Here is a 15,933-nt window from a genome sequence, read left to right on the forward strand (position 1 = left end):
TACCCCAGGACCGTCAAACGGCCGCTCGTAGTGCGCACAGCGCGAAGGGACTGGACAGGTGTCGAGTCAACCTGAGCATTCATAAATGCGACTCACCTCGGCTGTCTGAGCCAAGAGCTGGATCCGCCGGCACTCGGCAAGCTGGCTAGACCCACTCGAGTACTGTACACCTACTTCACCGCCTCTCCTGACCGGAAAGGAGAAAGCGTCGTGCTCAAAGCACGCCGGGCGGTCACGCACAGTACAAGTGATCGGACAGACACTTCATCGATCTGCGAACTCATAAATGTGGTTCATTAATGCTGGTCAAATCCACTCGGATAGCAGTCGTTTGTTGCCTCACATACAAGAATGGGCCTTCCCATCGTAGGTGACAGGACATAGAGCACAATCCCTGGAATGACCGTTCATGGTATCGAGGAACGGCGAGACGTCTCTGAAGAGGATGTGGTCACATCCCACAATTCAAGGAGAAATCAAGCCGTCCTTCTTTCATTTAAAAACCCTTTCCAGCACGATGGAAAGGAGGTCGCAAAAACTTGGAAAAAGAGTTGAGACCAAGCTGTTAGCAAATCCTTGCATTACAGCACTGCTGCCTAGTTCCGAGCTCCGATCGCCGGCGAACCAAGCAGACCCGAACTCCATTGCCCCGAGCTTCTACTGCGAACTGAAGCTCTCCAGCAACCTCATTCAAACGGTCCAAGGGAAGCAGACTCGACCCGAGCATCGAGCGAAGCGTCCTATAGCCACCTAAAGTCCCCACACAAAACAAAGAGGGCCTTCCCTCTGCTTCTGTTGTAAACATTTGATTTGTTAGTTTGTAATAAGCTTTCTTATAAATACAAACGAAACTCCTTCCTTCGGAAGAATCAAATTTTCACCCTACAATAGTGAAAGAGGAAAACGTACCTGTCTAGTCGATGGGAAGACACTGGAATGCAACAAATAATAAATAAGTTCCTCTCCATGTCACTACCGGAATGACAATCAAATGGGTCATTGTGAAACAGGATTTCTGAAGTAATGAGCAACATGATGTGAATGACTTGATAAAGTCTTTCAGAAAAATCACGTTCAAGATCATTCAATATGAAATTTACATAGCAGATGTAATGATTCTTGATTGAACAATGATCAGAAGCAGCAACAGCGCGCCTCTTCAACTTTCAGTTAAAGAATTAGAGCTAAATGTTTGTATTCCATGCCATCCTTTCTGGCATTTTGAACAATGACTCACACCTATTCTAGCAGGGAAAATAGAAAAATGGGATAATTTAACTGGCTTCCATGCCAAAAATTTCCTAAGTAAACTCAGAAAGCATAAATACTAAATGGGAAAGCATATATCGGCAAATAGCAGCAGCAGTAACCAAGATGCCAATGCCATTAGCATAAAAAAGGACATAGAAACAGCTATAATAATGCTGTTTAAAGTGTCTCCTAAGGATTATCTCCCACAGAAAATACAAAGCAAACATGTTGAGGAGGAAAGATCAGCGATTAAATGATTGGTTCCTCTCCTCCGCCCTTCTCTTTGCTTCCACAATGGCCTCCAGCCTTTTTCGAGATATGTCTTTCATTACCTGTTGATACAGCAAGTCTAACATATCCAATTCCACTCTCAACTCCTCATCAACTTCATCAACCAATCTCAGTAGAGAATCATCGTCTTCATGAAATAACTTAGTAATTGACTTTCATCAAGTCATCATATGCATCCAGCATGTGAGCAGTTACTTAAAAGAACTACGCCATTGAGGGAGCGAGGGAGGGAGGGAGGGAGGAGGGGGGGTTGACAAAGTATGTCTGTTGAAAATTATTAGGATTAGTGCCCTAAATCCAATCGCATTTTGGTTCTCTTAACAGACCTATGGAAAAAGAGTGTAAATTTTCAAGAATTGACAGAGAGCAAGGACAAAACGTGATCCCGGATTAAAATGTTTTATGCCATAATTGGTGATAGAGTAGTATATATTAAACATGTATTTATTTGTTATTAATTTCTTAAGTGTTTGCACCTTCTCTAGTGTACTCATTAGTAGTGCAAGAAGATTACATTTTTAATGTTTAAAGTGTGTTAGTGTATGCCTAATAGGTGTGCACATTGAAAGTATCTACCTATCAAGTGTACTTGGTAAGAGACATATCTTCTCTTAAGCGCTAAAATTTGCCTAAGTTAAAAATTACTGCATAGTGACTCGAAGAGAAAGATGTTAAGTGAGAAACTGGCAAACTAATCATACTTATTAAACAGTGCAGATGATTTACTGACCATATTCATCAATTGGAGCATCATAATCATAGTTTGTAGCGATGAATGGACCACCAGCTATCCTGCCAAAATTCGTTCCACCATGGTACTATAGCCAAAAAGCAAGTAAATAACAATCACACTTGTGAAACATAGTATTTCGATGAAACACAAATACATAGTACATTAAATCCTCACCATATAGTAGTTGAAATAAGATCCACCTTTCTGTATAAACTGTGCAATAGCAAAGGACACATCTTCAACGGGTCGATAAGGAATTGGACCTCCAAACCCTGTAAATCTGAAATTTATACAAAAGAAAACAAAAGGTTGTGAATTTGACTCAAAAATAACCAACTTTTCCTAATTAAAGTAAAGAAAAATTGCTTAGAATTCAAGAAATTACCATGCAGTCCAGACTCCAGTCCACATAGAGGGTTTATATGGTATAAGAAATGTGATGCAGTGGTTTTGTAATGCTATACAGGTTATCCATCATTTTGTGAAACAGAACAAACTTACCTCACTTCTAGTAGAGTTGTCCATCATAACAGATGCTCTTACAGTAGGTGTTTCAATAAACTGCCTCTCTCCTCCCTTCTTTGCAGCTTTTGCATCATTGGCCAAACGGGTACGGGCATAATCCAGGGAGTAAACAAACAGTAGGGATGAGGCACCAACAGCACCACCAGATGCAAGATTTCCGGCAAACCACTTCCAATAGCCATCCCTGTCTTTCTTGAAGTTGAATAACCTCTTAAAGTAATCCTTCAATGCAAAGTTCAAAGCCTAACAAGAAAAATAGCCAACAGTAGTTAGTACAACTGAAATGCAACATCTCCACAAAGGGCAAGGTAATTAGTACAGGTCAATTAAAACATATAAACTTACCTTTATTCCAATGAAATAAATAATTTATAAGAAATGTGATGCAATGGTTTTGTAATGCTATACAAGTTATCCATCATTTTGTGAAACAGAACAAACTTACCTCACTTCTAGTAGAGTTGTCCATCATAACAGATGAAGTTCATGGAGGTTGCAGCAAAATGAAATACTTATATAGTCTACTACATATTTAACGCTATACCTTTTAGCAGCAGATAAGCCAGACTTTGGAGGAACCTTAGAGAATGCACTTAGTATCCTGCACCATCAAAACCATTTAAGACGAATATCACCAAGTAATAAATATAACAAAGTATGCAATTTGTTAACCCATGACTACATTTTAGTTTATAAACAAGCACTAATATATCCATCATGGTAACAAACATCATGGCAAATAGTAGGTAAGATCTTTCACTACCAAAGCAAGTTCATTATGGCGTAACTCATGGCAAATAGTAGGTAAGATCTTTCACTACCAAAGCAAGTTCATTATGGCGTAACAAAGAGTCATCTGTAAGCAAGAGAATCAAATTGAAAAAAAATATGTTTAACAAACAATTAAAGATCTTTACATCATAACTTGTTCCCTCAAACAATGTTTGTGTTGATTGCTGCAATGTAAATAGCCAAACCGCATGATAAACATGAAATGAAAATAAGGAAGGGTCAGCCAGCAGACAGTGGAATCAGAATTCTGTATTATCAAGATGACTTGATTCCTCTTTGAAGAAAAACTCCATCATAACTTCGGTAGGTTTCTGATTCTCAAGAAATATTAAGAATAGCTTGGTATTTTTTTTCTTTGTACTTTAAGACAATCTTGTGATCAAGGTACCTTCAAGTCGTTGGCATGGACATTAATAATGCATACTAAATTTAGAAATTAACGTCAGATAATAATATATCCTAGAAAGCAAGAATTCATACTTCCAAGTGGCTGCATAACTATAGAATTATGCTGTATTGAATGATACACAATCAACAAGAATAATGATGAGCACATTTCTATAAAGACACATACATACATACCAAAGTGTGCAAACGCCACTTAGCTTTGAACATGATATTTTATATCAACTATGTAGCACAGATGCCTTCAGACATGAAGCCATGTTATGTAGGTGAGAAATGTCATGAACAAATTGTACAAAATTAGATGCTTTACAGAACATGATTTGATTATGAGATTAGATGCTTTGCCAAGTTATCTGTCGGTTACAAACATTCTTTTGAAATAATTAGATGCTTTGCCAAGTTATCTGTCGGTTACAGACATTCTTTTGAAAAGTCCACTAAATGATGGAAGCTTTGCTCTTAAAAATACGAAAACAATATAATTATTAGCACATCATTTAAGTATCAAATTTTATGACAAAGGATACTGGAAATGCATGTGTTGTACATGAGGTGTAAGTTTTTGAACCACTAAGTACTGACCTCTGGAAAATAGCTGCAACAACTTCACATTCTTGTTGGTTGTAAAACCATATACCATTAACTTCTTGAGCTGCATTCCGGTACAACAAGTATGAAGGTTGGATTTCATACTCAAAATCTCCCAAGATATCCTCCACCAGAGGTCGGATTTCATACTCAAAATCTCCCAAGATATCCTCCACCAAATTTTCTGTGTCGCAAAATGAGTCAGCTATGGATTTCATACTCAAAATCTCCCAAGATATCCTCCACCAAATTTTCTGTGTCGCAAAATGAGTCAGCTAAAAATATGTACGTACCTACACCTCTATTCATGTGTAAAGTTGCATATATGAGCTGCTGTCAATCTGACACATCAAACAACTAAGGTTTTGAGAAGATGTCCATGGCTTGGATTCATGCCATGACCTGTCGCATACTTGAAACCCCACAGAACCGTGATTTGGATACACTACTTCTAGCGACTCCATAATACAAGAATTCATCAACAACAAATATATTTGCAGCTGCAATCTGTCAAAAACAGCTATACCAGGTGTGCCTCATGTTTTTAACATAATATGACATATTTGACTGCTCTATGATCTGATTGCTGAAGCTAAGCATACTTAAAAGTCAAGATAGCTTCTTTCATGTGTAAAGGCTAACGAAGTCAATAAATGTCAATGGCAAACATCACAATTAGACTCTTTGAAAGTACAGAGTAGCATGACCATGTGAATTAGACATAACATATGACTACCCTTTTCACCTCCTTAATCCGTTCGATCTACTCGCATCCTACCACTATTGCTACTGGCTTACACATCAACCTCCATTTACCCGTAGCCAAAACATCAAATTAATCAAACAAATGAAAGGGGGGAAATTACACACCTGCGTTCCTTCTGTTCATAACAATGAACTGGAATCTCGGCTGCGTGTTTCTGCATAAATCACAATTGAAAAAAATATTAAAATAATACCTCAAGCAATCAAACGAAGAAGTTCAAATTCCTTAGATCTAGTTACCTTTTAACAACAAACAAAGATCCCTCAACATCCTTACGACTCTAAGGTCACAAATCCAAACCAAAACCCTAATCAGAGATCACGAAAACAGAATCAAAACAAAAAAAAAGCATCAAATATGATCAAAATCATACCCACTGATTGAGCTCAATGTTGAATTCGTAGAAAGTAACGTGGGCAGCCGTGATCAGGATCTCCTCCACATGGGGATCGATCCTCTGAAGAATAGTCAGATTTAGGACTTTGGTGCTCTGCTGATCGAGGTTCAGATTAGGGCAAAATTAGAACAAAATAAGAGGACTGAAGAACTAAAAGGGGATAGGGTGAATTAAGCAGAACTAACGCTTAGAGTTAGATTTTTGTGTAGAGGAGTGAAGACGAAGAAGAAATACCTTCCTGAATGCCCAAATTCTGAAAACTGTTTGAGAAACCACTATTAATTGTTTGAGAATCACTATCATGAACACCATTCTCGTGAGAAAATCCTACGCGACTTCATCTTATCCCTTAAAATAGGAATAAATGATAAATATTGGACTAATTGGACTCTCTCCAATTACTACCTAATTAGAACTAATTTAAAAGTAGAACATACTTCAACTAAACTCTGCAATTTTTTATATTGAATTTCTAATCTTGTACAATTAAATCTAGTGCCAAGAAAAACAATTTGATAAAACAATATATTGCAATAGATAAATGAAAGTAGCGTACTGTGTTTATCATTCTATTCAAGCATAGCAAAAATCTGGAGCTATTAGAATACAATTATTTGGAATTTTAAATTAGTTTCTAGAAATATTTGATATTATTATAAGGCATAACTTAAATATAAGTCCCTAATATTCTAGCCTGATTTAATTTGAGTTCTTAAAGTTTGAAATTCATCAATGGAAGTCCTTAATCGTTTGCCCCATTATCAAATTTGGTCTATTTTTATTTTTCTGTTTTGCTGATGTGGCATGACTTTTTGGTTATTTTTGGTTTGGAAAAGTTGCTTCACCCCCTGGTTTTTGAGAAGCAACCTTTGCCCCCCAAGTGAAAACTTAGAAGCTTTTATCTCTCTAAACATTTAATTCACATTGTTAAGTTCATTCTCCCTGGAAATATTTTCATTTATCCCTAAAATGCTCCTAATTTTTCATATTTTAAAATTAGCCCTTCAAATCATGGAAATCGCTATTGGTCTCTCAATTTATATGGTAGTTTGAAAATTAGTTCTTCAATTTATTAAAATTACTATTGGGTCCCTCAATCATATGGTATTTTGAACCTCAAATTATTAAGATTGCTATTGGGTCCCTTGATTCTTAGTTTATTTTGAAATTCTTCCCTCGAATCAATAGTAAAAATATAAATTTGAAAGAAATTAGTCTTTCAAATTATCCAAACTTCTATTATGTCATACAATTCCCAAAATTTATTTCAAGCTAGTCCCCATGATTGCTAGTTTTACTATTGATTTGATGAACTAATATAAAAAAATAGCTTAAGAATTGAGGGATCTAATAGCAATTTTAATGATTTAGAGAACTAATATGAAAATACCTTATGAATTTTGGGGTCCAATAGCAATTTCCATGATTTGAAGGACTAATTTTAAAATATGGAAAATTAGGGGTATTTTAGGGATAAATGAAAATATTATTGGGGAGAGGGGGACTTGACAATGTGAATTAAATGTTTAGAGGGGTAAAATCTTTTAAGTTTTCACTTAGGAAAAGAACTTGATTTTTAAAAATCAGGGGTGGAAGCAAAATTTTTAAACAAAAATAATCAAAAAGTCATGTCACATTAGCAAAAGTCAACAAAAAAAATAAAAAAGGACCAAATTGATTACGACGTAAACATTAAGGATCTCTATTGATGAGTTTCAAACGTTAAGGACCCAATTGAAATTAGACTAAAACATTGGGACCTATATTAAACTTTTTCCTTATTATAAATAAAGTCACATACATCAAATATGTGATGGTATTTAGAAAACAGGTAGTTTGATTGTGAAAATTCTATATGATGTTATTTTATCATTTAAAATTGTGATTGATGGTAAAGATTAAAAGAATTGAATACTCTCCAAAAAACTTAAAACTAAAATCAACTTGAGTGTCTTTGGTAGAGTGGTTTTAGAAGGGAAAATAGAGTGAAGTGAGGTAGAGTAGAACAACTTTAAACTCAAGTAGAAATGAGGAGAGAGAAGAATCTCTCCAAATTGGAGGAAAAAGAGAGAGAAAATGGACCATATAAAATGATGTATTTTCTCCCTCCCTCCCTCCCTCCCTCTCTCTCTCTCTCTCCCCCCCACTCCAGCCAAATAAAAAGATGCATGTACTTTTTGCAACTGATTGCACCTCCCCTCACCTCATCGTCCCTCTTGTTAGCCTCTACCAAACTATGTCTTAATTGGAGAGAATCCTAATTCCGTCCGTATTAATACAAGAGCATGTGAGCATTGTAGGATTCGCCCGAGGGGTGCATTTGGTCTGGATATGGCTAGGATATGATGCTTACCGTATCTATATCCACTTACTAATTTCAGATACGGATACAGACATAGAGTCCATATATGGCTAGGATATGATGCTTACCGTATCTATATCCACTTACTAATTTCAGATACGGATACAAACATAGAGTCTGGACATGGCTAGGATATGATGCTTACCGTATCAATACCCGCTTACTAATTTCAGATATGGATACAGACATAGAGTCCATATATGGCTAGGATATGATGCTTACCGTATCTATATCCGCTTACTAATTTCAGATACGGATACAGACATAGATATACCTTGGTAAGGAAAATTTATATCCATATCCGCTAAAATCGGATGCAGATACGGATATACATGCATATATATAAGCGGGTATGCATGCAGATATAAAACGGATATGAGAAAACTAGATAGTTTTGAAAAAAAAAAATTATAGTTCATGTGATACAAAAGAGTTTATTAGTATGTTCATTATATCTGAAAAAGTAAGATTAGATATCTTGATCATCAAAATTAACCTCATAACCATAATCTAAAGACTAAAACCATTGTAACAATACGACTAATATGCATTCGGATATTTCGGATACGGTTCTTGATATTTCACTACAAAACCATATTTCTAATCATATCCTATCGTTATAGATTTGAGTAACCACATCCGTATCCTAACGAATGCAGTTACAGATATTTACTTGGATACAGGTATGGTTTAACACCCTAATCCGACCACAATACTAACAACTGGCTACCCGTGACTCGTTGCCACCGCGAATGATATGATAATTCCCCCGAATGATACGACGATCCCCCCTGTTTGGATTTGTAGGGGGTGAAGGGAAGTTAAGGGAAACTGAGTGAAGGGAAGGGAAGGGAAGGGAAGGGAATTCCCTTCCCCTTGGTTACACCCCAATTTGGAGGGTAACAATTTTTATACTATTAGGGGGTGAACCAAGGGGAACTAGGTGAATTAACTTCACCTCCTAAGGGCTTGTTTGGATTGAGGGGAATGAGGGTGAAGGGAAGTTAGGGGAACCATTCACCTCCATTCACCTTGTTTGGGAACACTTAGGAGGTGAAGTTAATTCACCTCCATTCACCTTGGTTCACCCCCTAATAGTATAAAAATTGTTACCCCAAATTGGGGTGTAACCAAGGGGAAGGGAATTCCCTTCCCTTCCCTTCCTTTCCCTTCACTCAGTTTCCCTTAACTTCCCTTCACCCTCTACGAATCCAAACAGGCCCAAACAAGATGAATGGTTCACCTAACTTCTCTTCACCCTCATTTCCCTCAATCCAAAGAAGCCCTTAATTTATCCTTTCCACTTTTGCCAAAACCCTCTCATCCTAACACCAAAACCAACACCACCGTCAGCCTTATCTTTCCATGGCGAGGAGCGAGCTAGAGAGAAGGGATAGCAAACATCAGCAGTCGACTTGATCCGCCCCTCCTGTCATCCTCACTTCCCTCCTTCGCTGGTTTCATCGAGGAGGGCAGCAGGAGGGTGCGGAGGATGCTAGCCAGCTAACAGGCGCATCCGCAGCGGGCAGAGTGCGACGCTCGCAGGTTTGAATAGGGAGACGCCGCAGTCTGTGGAGACCCGCAGCTGTCAGCGACGGCGACGATTCCAAAAATGTGAAGTGTTTCACCGACATTATTTACGAGAAAGCCGCCGGTGAAGGGATCGCCAAGGTGATGAGAAAAAGTCGATTTGGTTGCTTTTTTTTGGTATGCAATTTGGTGTGGTATTTGTGAAATGTCTTAGGTTTGAATTACTTTACACTTGAAAGGGAAGAAAATATAGCGGGGATTGATTTGATTGGAACGGAGAATGTGAACTTATTTGGCCTGAAAATTCAACGTCTGGCCCAGTAAATATCAATTCTCTTGGGGATGTCAGTATTGAGAGAGTACTTAACGTTGGGTTTCACGGTGTCTCTCTAATTAGAGAGGCTAGAAACGGCCTCTCTAATTTTCTTCTCGGAGGATGAAGCTTCCGAGTCGGGGCGGATCAATCAAAATTATCTGCAATAGTTTTTGCTAGTGAGGTTACAGCTCAATTATTGGGGTCCTAAAAAAGATACGAAGAGTACGAAATTGTAACCATCAACCCCCTCACAACTTTGATAAGAGGTTACCCGCGCAAGCAACACACGTTCCCAATCAGGCTGACCACGAATTTCTATAAGAGGATTAGTGATAGACTAAGAGACTCGTGGTTTATCAATGAAGATGACTCTGATAATTTCTTAGGTAGACGTCGCATCAGTAGGTAACATAAATAACTCTGAGATGAAGGACACTTTTCGTAAGGCAGCTCGGAAGATGTCCAAAATTCAGTCCTCTGCATATATCTCCATTTTACCAAGGAGCTATTTAGGTGATTAAACCAATGGCAATTTGGTTTTCTCCAACCAATCCCTAAACACTCCTAAATCCAATTATTTCATAAGTTTCCTTTTGCTTTAAACCTTTTCAGTGATAACTATGAATAATTAATAGGGTTATTTGCATGTGGTTTATATGTGTGCTTCAATGTAAGTAAATGGGCTTTATTCAAAATACTATCTAGTTTGCTTGTGCAGTTAAAGTGATTTTTTTTTTGTTTATGACTTATTTGCAACCCAAAGAGTAAAGTCAAAGAATTACCAATTATACTGGAGAATACTTTGAATCGAAGTTTTGGTCAAATTAGGATTTTAGGATCAGGTTTGGATCTCTTTAATGCTAAATCAAAAATATGTTATTGAATGATTTCCGGGATTATAAGGTTATGCGTAATTATGATGGATCTCATAACTAATGAAGTTCTTTGAAGAGAAAGATGCAGACTCCATCACACAAAGAGAGAAAATAGAGAGAAGGAAAGGCTGGAGAGAGCCCAAAATTGCCTCTTTGAAGATAAAGATGTTCAAAGGTGTTATGCATCAACAAGTGAAGTGACAATATATTTCATAAAAAAAAAGAATTCTCTTCAGTGTTGTGGACTTTCCTATGATCTGACATGAAAGATGGAATTTTGATATATCCAAGGTTCAAGCCTTGTGGGAGATGGGTAAAGGGACTGACAATTTCATGTCGAGATCTTATTACAAAGAGTAACATGGGATGATGGTTTAGTAATCTTACCCCACCTAAATTGAGTAGTAGTTCAAGTAACTGTATATAGTTCTAAATTAGAGCCAAATATATGCATTATATAGGATGAGTTATAAATGATGTTTGTTTGTTTGTTTTTTTCCCAATGCTGCAGATTACCATCAATCGTCCAGAAAGAAGAAATGCTTTTCGGCCTCATACAATAAAGGAACTTATGCATGCATTTAATGACGCTAGGGATGATAGCCATGTGGGAGTAATCATCCTAACAGGGAAGGTGCTTATTATTTAAGTACAATTATATTTAAGTTCTTTAGTTTGTTCAAACTTAACTAGCGTTCGAAGCTTGTGAAATCTTGGTGAGAAATATCAACCACAAAAATCATGTCATTTTCTCATTGATGGCTATTCTGTTTAGCAAATCTCGAATTTTACTTGACAGTTTGTTTAATAGTATTTCACAATATTTCTTGCTTAAATTATATAGATAGAGAGAACAAAACACTATATCAAAACTTCAAAAAAATCCATTACAAATGTTCTCATTGATTAATAATAGTATTTTGCCTTCAACTACATTTGTTTTTATTAACTATATTAATGAGAAATTATCATATTTATGCTTTTCATTCTTTGATAGGCGCACAATTTATTTAGTTTTATGCAATGTATTAAATATCAAAAATATCGGATCGCCAAAATCCATATCGGATTGTGAAAATCGGGGATATGTAAAAAGTATTGGGGTGTCATATCGGATGATGTTCATATATGACATAACATTGTAACATGTAATCAAAACAAATTTAATGTATTCTAAACATAAGTAATTGCATCATGAATAATGATATATGATGTTTAGAGACATTAGATACAGGTAGAGGTCAGAGAGAGAAGACATGAACATAGGTGACAGAGAAGAGAGGAAGACAGAGAGAGAAGGGAGAGAGAAGTTGAGAGGGAGGAGAGAGGAACAGAGACAGAATGGTCTGAGGAGAAGATGAGAGAGAGAGAGAGAGAGAGAGAGAGAGAGAGAGAGAGAGCTGAAAGAGGAGAACTGGAGAAGAGAAATAGAGAGTGGAGAGAGAGGAGAGAAATTCGTACCTGAGATTGCCTAGCGTTTTTGAGCTAGAATGCCGAACGAAGAGGAAGGAGAAATATGAGATTGATTAGGGATTTAGGGTATTTGGGTTTGAAATTTTATTAAGTTTTCGGGTCTAGTGGGGAACTAAAACCAAACCCAAACTCAATAACCATTTTTATTTGGATATTAGCCAATATCGACCGATATTTGTTCAATGAAATATCGGCCGATATTTCCAATATATCGGAAAAAGTGATAAAAATCGGAAAACGATATTTTTTCATAAATACTTTATTGGAAGGATATCAAAATTGATATATCAGCCAATATAGCAATATATCGGCTGATATTTAATACGTTGGTTTTACGTATTCAACCATCTGAGCTTATGCAGTTGGCTTCTAACAGGGAACAAAGGCTTTTTGTAGTGGTGGTGATCAAGCTTTAAGAAGTTCTGATGGATATGCTGATTTTGAGAGCTTTGGCCGTCTTAATGTTTTGGATCTTCAGGTACCTGCGTCTACAAATATTACTTGTATCTTATTTTGTTTCTTCTATCTCATAACTTACAGTTTTACAATCCTATGAAAAATAAAACTATGTTGTGCCCTCAGTGCCTTGTCACATGATGCTTTTGCCACTAACTTATCAAAAAATTGTTCCTGTTGGGTTATTGTATTGTAGTCCATGATATCAAAGAGGCTAAAAAAATAAACATACAAACATATCCAAACTGAAGGCGAAAATTTAATCAGTTTAGCATAGAGAAAATTTTGATGGACCGGCTAATCGAATGGTTGTCCAACCTGGGCTAGCCTAATATGGTTTTGAATTGAATTATGATTTTCAGCATGATTAAGATGGTTGTGATTCAAGAATGCTGTCTAGAAATTGGCAACTAGTAGAAGGGTATAAACCTTCTCATGATGAAAGATCTCTATGGATGAGAAGAAGGAAAATGTTGATTAAGACTCCTGAATCTCGAAGTAAATAAAAAGAGAAGAATCGTGCAGAGAAAGCCATGGTTCACACCTTGCGATCAGAGTCGGAAGATGTGAATAATCAATTTGTGATGTTTTTCACTGAAGGGAAGGCTACTTCACAAAAAAAAAGGCAGGTTTCGTCATGGGATGAGTTAGTTCTCTATGTAACATCCTTTTATTGATTTATAGGAAAGGTTAATACTTCCAATATCTTGCATTTAGATCAGGAGTATGATCACTTGTACTCTTTAAGTATCTTCCCGTGGAGATGTTTTTCTTCCATGTCCTATGCATGTCATGGATATGTCTCTATCCTTGATTATGTTATGAGGGACAAAGTTTCCGCAGACGTGAAGGTTGGTATTGGGCTCCAAGTTCAAGAGTAAGGAATGACTGTCATGTCCCTCAAGGAAAGAAGAAGAAACATGATTAACATGATGTAAGAAGGATGGAAGATTGAAAGTTTGATTAGTTCTAGTCTATAAAAAGAAGAAATCATGGATTGATGATGGAAGGTCAAAGCCTCAATAGTGTATATGGAATTTACAACGTCATGGCCTGGAAGGGGTGCTACTTTAAAACAATATTTGCATGTGATAGGTAGCATTATGATCATTATGTCACTAACGTGATGGTTCCTGTTTGAGCATGTTTGTGAAAGATTATAATCCACAAATAGATTATAGTCCAAGAGGATTATAATCTAAAAGTGTTTGGTAAAGTTAGTGGATTATAATCCATTTTCAATAGTATAATGTTTGGCAAATTGGTAGAGTATAATCCATCATTTTTGTCAAAATGATTAATAAAAACATTAGGTTTCGTGGTGATTTATTAATTGAGGCCTTGAGTTCTGTGAAATCATAAGGGGTATACTTGTCTTTTACCCGGTCAAACATCATGGCTTATAATACACCAAAACATAAGCTAGGTACCCTAGCATATACCTAGCTTCTTTTTTGGTGGATTATGAGCCAAAATAAGCCAATTACCAAAAATCTCAAAGTGGCCTATAAGCCACAAAAGTCTCAATGTGGCCTGTAAGCCACTTTGCTCATTTGCCAAGCATGCTCTTGGACCTTAAGATGTAGCAACATATCATCAATAATCGAACATATATTATCAGTTCAGTATATCCAATTAGGCTTAGCAAGTTTTTTTGGTAGACACTACAGTAATCAATCTTTTATTTGTTATTTGGAGCTTGTAGAACTGGATATTTAAATTTAAAAATTCACAATCAAGTATATTCCATTCTTTTAAACACTGTAACAATTAAGGTTGTCCCATTTAACCGGTAACTGCATTGAAATTTTATCTTCTTTTGTTTTCTTATAGGTACAAATACGCCGCCTTCCTAAGCCAGTCATAGCAATGGTACACTCTTTACCGGACAATAAACTATTTATCTTTCAAATACTCTGTTTTTTATTAAAGCCTACTTCTTTTGACATCAGGTAGCAGGTTATGCTGTTGGTGGTGGGCACGTATTACATATGGTCTGTGATCTAACAATCGCAGCTGATAATGCTGTTTTTGGACAAACTGGACCGAAGGTGCTTATATTCTCTCTTTTTCATTGCTTATAATAAACATCGACAGACATCATAAAATATCTTGATCTAACAAACAGATATTGAGAGAACTACAGATATTTGAAAATTGAAAGAATTAAGGATCTCCATAAACACCAATAAATATGAGAAAATATCCAACTAGAGGATCATCATCATTTTCTCCACCATCAACTGTTAGCATTAGAAGAGCCATGAGCAGTAGATTGAGGGCCATTAAGAAAATGCTGGATAAATATTGATTATCTTCAAAGGCAAAGACAAATATCTGCCAAAAGATCAACAAGATAAATAATGGAGGCAGTTAAGTCAGAGACTCAGAGAACCAGCATTCTCATTAAGAGTCTTAAATTTTTTCTGTCCAAAATTAGTATCAGAGCCATCGTAACCATATCTCACATCGTTCCTCTTTCTAATTATGTCCTTCTTCCAAATTGTTCGCCATGAGCAAAGACCTAGGATTGCCTTTGACATGAAAGTATTGACCCAGAAGTCCCGAATCACTGCAAGAAAAGAGAAAAAAACAATAAAATTGAAAATAAGATGCTACATTGAAGGTTCCAAGAGATGGGTCTAATGAATTAAAACATTTCTGCTATGTAAGTTGCACAGTCATAATTTATTTTATAGTATTGACTTCACCAAAGTCATAACCTTGGATTGAGGGGAATAAGGGTGAAGGGAAGTTATGGGAACCATTCACCTTGTTTGGGAACATTTTGGAGGTGAAGTTATTCACCCTAGTTCCCCTTGGTTCACCCCCTAATAGTATAAAATTTGTTACCTCCCAAATTGGGGTGTAACCAAGGGGAAGGGAACTCCCTTCCCTTCCCTTCCATTCTCTCACCTAGTTTCCCTTAACTTCCCTTAACCCCATTGAAATCCAAACACAGAGGGAAGAAACTTTCTGCAATTTAGCCTTCTCTGGGCATAACACCATTATTGAGAAACTTATCAAATGAACCAACATAAAATTGACAGAAATATTTCCACCTGCAAATACGAGTATCATCCATTTGAGTCCAAAGATAAGAACAGAGGAAATAAGTGTGATCAACAGACTATCAATACCTAGTAGCTAAAGAATCCTAGATTATGGAT

At 36.6% G+C, this 15,933-nt stretch overlaps 2 protein-coding genes and 1 long non-coding RNA gene across 4 annotated transcripts in view; 2 read left to right on the top strand and 1 right to left on the bottom strand.

Moving 5' to 3' along the window:
* The window catches only part of LOC109843351 (mRNA-decapping enzyme-like protein), a 17,672-nt gene extending 11,484 nt beyond the window's left edge, over positions 1–6,188 (bottom strand). The window contains exons 1-8 of one of the 2 annotated variants that reach the window (XM_020412287.1): positions 5,986–6,188; positions 5,728–5,847; positions 5,594–5,634; positions 5,459–5,508; positions 4,583–4,772; positions 3,345–3,401; positions 2,450–3,043; positions 2,273–2,360 (exon numbers count right to left, since the gene is read on the bottom strand). In XM_020412287.1, coding sequence (XP_020267876.1) covers positions 3,037–3,043; positions 3,345–3,401; positions 4,583–4,772; positions 5,459–5,508; positions 5,594–5,634; positions 5,728–5,847; positions 5,986–6,063 — 543 coding nt within the window. In that variant the 5' untranslated portion in view covers positions 6,064–6,188 and the 3' untranslated portion in view covers positions 2,273–2,360; positions 2,450–3,036. Of the gene's footprint in view, positions 1–2,272; positions 2,361–2,449; positions 3,044–3,344; positions 3,402–4,211; positions 4,773–5,458; positions 5,509–5,593; positions 5,635–5,727; positions 5,848–5,985 lie in introns of those variants that run through there. The other variant, XM_020412286.1, reaches the window with a different exon arrangement.
* On the top strand, positions 3,408–3,846 carry LOC109843352. Its single transcript, XR_002247642.1, has 2 exons — positions 3,408–3,546; positions 3,605–3,846. It is a non-coding gene; the product is annotated as an uncharacterized LOC109843352 (long non-coding RNA).
* Positions 7,779–15,933, top strand: part of LOC109841847 (1,4-dihydroxy-2-naphthoyl-CoA synthase, peroxisomal) — an 11,238-nt gene continuing 3,083 nt past the window's right edge. Inside the window, exons 1-6 of the mRNA XM_020410781.1 lie at positions 7,779–7,846; positions 9,682–9,784; positions 11,346–11,468; positions 12,684–12,785; positions 14,597–14,635; positions 14,716–14,814. Coding sequence (XP_020266370.1) covers positions 7,779–7,846; positions 9,682–9,784; positions 11,346–11,468; positions 12,684–12,785; positions 14,597–14,635; positions 14,716–14,814 — 534 coding nt within the window. The remainder of the gene's footprint in view (positions 7,847–9,681; positions 9,785–11,345; positions 11,469–12,683; positions 12,786–14,596; positions 14,636–14,715; positions 14,815–15,933) is intronic.

The sequence above is a fragment of the Asparagus officinalis genome, chromosome 5 (genome assembly GCF_001876935.1).
Source record: "Asparagus officinalis chromosome 5, Aspof.V1, whole genome shotgun sequence".
Taxonomy (NCBI): domain Eukaryota; kingdom Viridiplantae; phylum Streptophyta; class Magnoliopsida; order Asparagales; family Asparagaceae; genus Asparagus; species Asparagus officinalis.